At 38.7% G+C, this 7,187-nt stretch overlaps 1 protein-coding gene across 1 annotated transcript; it reads right to left on the reverse strand.

Moving 5' to 3' along the window:
* Positions 1-471: 471 nt before the first annotated feature.
* On the reverse strand, positions 472-6,753 carry LOC121300998 (neuronal pentraxin-2-like). Its single transcript, XM_041230054.1, has 5 exons — positions 6,089-6,753; positions 3,883-4,102; positions 2,915-3,159; positions 1,643-1,822; positions 472-1,042 (listed from the first exon to the last, which is right to left on the reverse strand). Exons 1-5 carry the CDS (start codon positions 6,551-6,553, stop codon positions 815-817), a joined length of 1,338 nt encoding a protein of 445 aa, XP_041085988.1. The 5' UTR covers positions 6,554-6,753; the 3' UTR covers positions 472-814.
* Positions 6,754-7,187: the final 434 nt, after the last annotated feature.

Genomic DNA, 7,187 nt, shown 5'->3' on the forward strand with positions numbered 1-7,187 from the left:
GACTAGTGGATTACTCAACATTGTCGTTTCATGTGTCTGACTGGAAATGCATCATTCATTCATTCATTTTGAAACTTCCAAGTGCAGCTGGTTACAGGTTATGAAAGTGAAAAGTGAGAAGTGAAAAATTTGGTCTCGTTCAATTGGTTTTAAAGCTCAGGTTATTCGGGGTGACACGCTTGTCAGCAGAACTTTCAAAACGCGTGTTGTTGCATGACAAACAATCGACAGTGCTTGATTTCTGTGTGAAAGTGTAAGTTGTTTATTATTGTTTTTGTTCACCGAGTTAATTAACTTTTGCTATTTAAGCTGTCAGATTAGACAGTACAAGGCAATACCTAAAAGTATAGTCAACAGTTTGTGGTTGGATTGTTTTCATAAAAATAACGCTGTAGTTATTTTATTAATTCTTATTTCAATCGAACTGTACGAGTTGTACCGAGTTTGTACAGTACTGTATCCTGCCATTGATTCATTCACTGCAGTTCTTTTCATAAGAACATTTAACAAAATAAACTTGTACATATTGTAATACTGTAAACATGTGAGTTCTGACAATTATATGCATGTCAATGCCATGGCTCATGTGCACCCATGGTTAACGTGACACCTTGGATAAGCCAACACTAAATGGCATCCCCGTGAGGTGTCGAGTTAACCAAGGACAACTGTATTTGATCACACAGTAGAGGTTTGAGCAATATAACACCACAACCGCGCCACAGTCCCATTGCCTCATTCCTTTCCCAAACTTCAGGAATTGATCTTGGGAAATCCATGCAGGGGCAAACTTCAAGGAAGATGGTCTCCACGGTTAGGAGTCGTACAGTCGATCCTCGCACATTTCCAAGGCCCACTTTGTCGCTCCTCCGAACACATCTACATTGTTGTCGACCCAGGGGATGACGTTGCCGGGCATGTTGGAGGAGCAATTTGCCATGCTCATGATATCCTGGGCTTTCAGGACCCGGTCCCAGATGTTAAATTGAGTCATCTCACCAACAAAGGCTTGCGTGGCATCAAACCTCCCTCCAACAGTGTCCTGTGAGGGGGGAGGATACATTGCATCCAATCTGACATTTGAAAAGTCTACTAAAATGACAACTGGTCCATATATTTAAAAAAAAAACAACAGAAACTAATTTAAATATCCAGTTACACACTTACAAAAAGATCAGGCTCCATTTCAGATTCCAGATTCCATTTGTAAACACTTACAGACAGTATTTTATTCCATACACAGCCTAAATACTAATTATAGAGTATATCTGCATGTCTCCTTTTGTGTGCTGGCTTTAATTGTTTAATTGTCCTTTCGACATGTATTATTTGTATTTGTCTTCATCTACAGTATTTTCACAACAAGAGAGTCTGAGGTGAGTCTATGGTTTACATGAGACTTCATCCTGTGTGAGCTTTTGGGTTTACTTTAATCTCAATACTTTTGTTTATTCATGCATGTGCCCACACAGTAGAGAGGCAGTACACAGAACTGCATCCCATTTGAATAATTCACCATGTTTTTAAAGACAGCAAGTGCTTAGGCAGGCAGGAACTATGTTGCGTGACAAGACATTCTCTCTGTGGCTTACTAAAGCTGGGCTCCACCCAGGGACAACATGTTTGCTATCTATTTACTCACCTGTTCCTGACCCAGGATAATAACTCCTCCAGGTTTAATTGGGTGCCAGGGGGCCAAATTCTCCCCTGAGCCGAGTTTTTCGCCGTCCTGGTATGCCTCCCAAAGGCCATCCCTGGTTGTCCAAGTGATACAGATGTGATGCCACCTCCCATCACTGACTGATAGAGGGAGCTGGGCAACCTGTAATACAAATGATGTAAGTGAGAGTTAGTGGCATACACACCAACCACCACATCCTGCTAAAACCGATGCTGTTACTAGGATCTTAATATCATGGGGAATGGAAAACAGGTTATTTATAAATACTTAATGACACTTTATATACGCTTAATAGATTATGTAAAATGTAAATATATATTTCATGTACTCTGTGCCCCCATACTAAAAATGCCCCTGGTGCTCTCTGTGCAAATGTATATATTTTGTACAAGCTGCTGTTTATCTTTGGTATATATTATTTTGGAATCTTTACTATAAGGGTGTAATACCACAGAGTGTAAAGTCTCTCGACATATCATTTGTGATTCTGATGGGAGATCAAATGGGATCTGCAATGGCAGCGCTTTTCAATGTATTCATTATATTCATTTTAAGCTAGACCTCTGCCTACCAAACTTGCTTTTTAAATTCAACATCAAGTCACATATCAATCTATCAAGTCTGTGTAAAAGCAGACAAAGCAAGGCTTTTGAATCTAGCTGCTTTCCAGTGCTTGCTTCTGGCTAAATGCAGAGTGCACATCATTTTCAATTCAACATGAATAAATGACACGTTTGGAAACCACTGACAAAATAAAACCTTAGCAAACTATCTCTATCCAAAAAGTTATGCACACAACAAAAATGAAAACAATTAATAAAAATTCACAACACATGCTGAAAACACAATCCTTGCTTCTTTCACTGTAGATCCAACAAGAAATAAAATAAGCATAAATAGTAGCAACACCAGAGAGTTATGAGAATTTCTTTTGGACTAGGTATTGAGATAAAGAGTTAATATAAACAGATACAGCCAGCAGGTGGCACTGGTGTATATACTGGCTTTCAAGTGGAAATAATCAAAGATGAAGAGCAACCACTGTGAGAAAAATAGCCAAGTACTGATGGCTAGTGACATTTATTTACTGAACACTGACAGACATACCTTTAAGCCAACATGCTCTGGGCTTCATTTAAAGAACAAACCAATAAATATGGTCTGATTTAAATGGTTGATGCAGTTCACCCTTTTATTGGGCTAGTAGAAAACAATAAGCAGTGACATGCCTACCTTGTCATTAATGAGCAGCTCTATCGCATTATTTCCCCACTCAATCAACACAATTTCATTGGCTTGCCCAGGGACCCCATAGGAGAATGGGGTCCCAATTCCAGGACTGGCGCTGGACTTCAGCCACATGCAGACGGTGAAGGCATACATCTCTGGTAGGGACTTCTTGATCCTCCCATAAATATAGTTTGTGCGCAGGGGCAGGGACACCTTGAAATCCTCAGGAGACTTAAATCCACTGTTACCTGCAAAAGTGATGAGAAAAACATGTATTACATTGCATGCTGTGTTTTGTTCTTCTAATGTGTTCTTTTTATCTTTTTTAGATTTTTTTAAGTGGTTGGATACACATTTTAGAGACAATGTCTTTCAGTTATAAGATATGCCGCTTAATCCTGTTACAGAGTCGTGGTGAGCCAGAGCCTAACCTGGCAGACACAGGGCTCAAGGCAGGACCACACCCTGGACAGGACGCCATCGCAGAATACTTAACCAATGAAAGCATATATATATTATATATATAATGTGTTGTGTGTATGTGTGTGTGTGTGTGTGTGTGTGTGTGTGTGTGTGTGTATATATATATATATATATATATATATAAATATTATATATATATATATATATATATATATTATATATAGTCTATGCCTCAGATACGGATTATGATATATATAACAATATTTTGTTCAGCTTGAATGGCTTCTACTTCATTGATGATTTATAATATAGTCAAATACTTATTATATATATATATATATATATATATATATATATATATATATATATATATATATATATATATATATATATATATATATATATATATATTTATTTTATTTTTTACATGTCCCTGTGCATGCTCTATTGATGTTCACTATGAATGCAGTTCTTGCACTGAGGACAGCTAAATGTCATATTCCACAGCTGTGTGTTTGTTTTAAACTTATAACAGCTCATCGGAATACCTTTTTCTAATTCAGTAATTCGTTCCAGCAGTGTATTCAGGGCAGTGTCTGTCCTGTGGCGATGTGCTAAGCTCTCATTGTACAACATGGATTTCTCATCCTCAAGTTCAGACACTTTGTTCAAAAGTTGATTTTCCAAGTCGCCAAGTCTTCTCTGTAGAAGGTCACGAAGCTCATTAGGAAAAACTGCACCAGACATATTGGCTCGCATCTGTTGTTGCTGGAAAGAGAAGAAACAAAAGCATGACTTAAAAAACTGTCTATATACATTGCACTGAAGAGCTTTTTCATTGGAATGAACACCATTGTCTGTCTTCATATTATCATATTTTACAACATCATTTATTTCTAAATACTTGACATTCAGAAACCTACCAAAAAAATAATGTCAATTAGTATTTAGGGACTGGCCTTTTAATTTGTTTTTAAAGGGATCCAGAGAAAAGACCTGAAGAAAAGTCACAAGCACTACCAGCTTTGAAATGCACGAGCTGGTTCTCACTAATGAACTCTGTCTGTCAGCGAGACTAAATCTAAACATTTTTCCAATTAAAGTTGATGTTGTCTTTTTGTAAAAGGTGAACAGACTATAATTATTCCAGAGGGATGCAAACCCCAGGTCAACAGGGATATGGATACATTTGTATTTAGGCATGGTTTCTATCTTAACAATGGCATGTACAGCAGTGCTTGTTCAAACAGGATCAAACTTTGCATTGGCATCTGTGGAAGTTATTCTATATACTGGGGGTGCAGATAACAGTGATGTACTTTTTCAAGGTACTGCCACTGAGAATGTTTTAACCACACACAACCATTGTGACATAAAAAAGATTTGCAAGAGGAAGATGAAGCCTTTTCATCTTAAAGAATGGAGTGATATAAAGTACCCAGTCTTGTGTGAAATCTCCCTTTTACACAAAAATGTGTTCTTCATATGGCAGGTGTTTCAAATATTTTGATTAGAAAGGTAAATACAAATGTATGCCCCCAAACTACTTCATTTAATTCATTCTTCATGGCAGAAAGCTACAGCAATAATGCACTACAATAGAATGACTACAGGCTGCTAATAATATACTCTGCAATGGACTGACAAATATTGAGAACAAAAGCAGAGCCATTCTCCTCTTCCATTCTGTAAATTCTGATAACAAAGAGTTCATTAAATTAAACACTGTTTTCCTTGTCACAGGACAATAGTTTGTGACGTTTGCATTCAGTAATACAACAAGCATATTTTGATATTATTTCATAGACAGCAGGATTGCTGTGTCAACAGAGTTAAATTGTTGGGCTAACACGTGTTCAATTTCAGGCACAACAAAGAATAAAGAGGATAGATTATGCAAGCAAGTAAGCTATCGACGCATATATGTCACTGGCAGTTCATACGCCAGTTTGGTGTTTTTGTTGCTTGGTTGTATTAACGGTACATCTTGTGCTATAGATTAGTAAAGCTATGCAAAGAACTCTGGGAAGGAACATGCGCATATTTATGGAACTAGAGCCTCTTACAAGGGCTAGATTGAATTATGTGGCTATTTTCAGTTTGTTTAATGTGAATTCAAGCATATGGGCTTTGTGTGCACTCTACTTTAAATTCCTTTCTCCTATGGTAAAGTACTGGGTGCCGGCTTAAAGGTACCAGGTTTAAATTCCCTTTCATTAAAACGCTGGGTCATGCAGAGCGCATTCAGGTTATATATCTTGTAGTAAAAAGTACGTGTTTGTGTTCCAATTGTTTTAAGCACTGTTTGTCATCCACAATAGCTCAGTCAAATGACACCGCCTTTAGACAACGGGTCAGTAAACAGTAAAATCGATTATTTGAAAAAGTACAGTTGGTTTCAGCACCATAGACAGCGCCTGCAGCAACGCAACACAAGGAAAATATGCAATGGCTTTCATATGCTGGCTCATCAAGTTTGCGGTAAAATCGGTTTAGCAAAGGAGTACAACTGGTTTAAGTGGCATAAACAGTGTCCCCAGAAACGCAGAAGAGGAATGAACAGCGTCTTTTCTTCTACAATTCTGTGCTCTTGATTTCGCGGCGCGTAAACTTTCCGAATAGGTTTCCAAATCTCTATTGCCTTTTACGCACACGTGTAAAAAGACTACAGGTGTCTCTATTTCTTGCAGTTTTACACCAGCAGATCAATAGTACCTAACGTGATATCTGTAATTGCTTAGATGATTTTCTTACCTCTAAATTCTCCAGCCTGTCCTTTAATGATTGCACTGTCCGACCGATATTATCGATGGTCTCACTCGGGTTTCGTGGAAGATCTCCCATGGTGTCTTTGCCATTGGTTTTACTGAAGTCCTTTCTCCAGGACCCTTGGTTGTACTTGGCATCTAACGTGGTGCTCTCAGAGGCGGACTCACACCGGGTCAGTTTACCTGTAAGCTCCTTGATAGTCTCCCTTTGGTTCACGATGGTCTCTTTCTGTTGCAATACAGTTTCCCGGAGCTGCATCACGGTGTTCCTAAGGTCGTCTTCTTGAGGGCTCGTGCTTTGCATGGGTATAGGTGGCAGATGGCAGCTGGGATCAGCATCATTGGGGATGGATGTGCACACAAAGCGGGTACCTTTGGTATCCTGGCCACCTGCCACAGACCCTCCCCCTAGCGCAAAAAAGCACATCAACCCAGCAAGAAACGCAAGCATCCCTACAAATAGGATTGCAATTAAGTATTTCAGGTTGAAAAAGCCTTTATAGCTTCTAATACATTCGGACGGTAAGTCACAAAACGTTAAATGCCCAAATTAAGTTGTGATCGTTGTAATCTGTAACATGAGAGAAGAAGACAAAAAAAAACCCATTGCTATTAAATATATCCAGGACTTAATTAAACATGAAAAAAATTCAAACAAAACAAAGTATAGCCAATGAAAAACTTTACAAGTAATTGCCAAAAATGTCTTTGCAAAATAATACCTGATCATGCATAAATATAGCCAGCTCCGCAGTGCTATTAAGTGCAATGGAAAGATAACAAAAGCAGCAAAAAAGTGAAGTTTGTAATGGATGGGCAAAGAGAGCTAAGCAGTATTACCTCTGTGATCCTTCGGCTGTGGCTCTAAAGAGACAGCTTCGCTGCCTATAGAGGATTAGTACGCTTGGCGCCGCAGTCAGTGCATACGGATTGGCTACCTCGTGTATTTGCGTCATTCACTCCCTGAAGAGTGTGTTTGGCTGCTAGTAATCTGCCTCTCCAAAGTAAGGGAGGTTAGGGCTGGTGAATACACGCGATTTTACTGACTAATGGTTACACATGTGCAGGAGGTGACGGAGATTGAC

The sequence above is a fragment of the Polyodon spathula genome, chromosome 26 (genome assembly GCF_017654505.1).
Source record: "Polyodon spathula isolate WHYD16114869_AA chromosome 26, ASM1765450v1, whole genome shotgun sequence".
NCBI classification, from domain to species: domain Eukaryota; kingdom Metazoa; phylum Chordata; class Actinopteri; order Acipenseriformes; family Polyodontidae; genus Polyodon; species Polyodon spathula.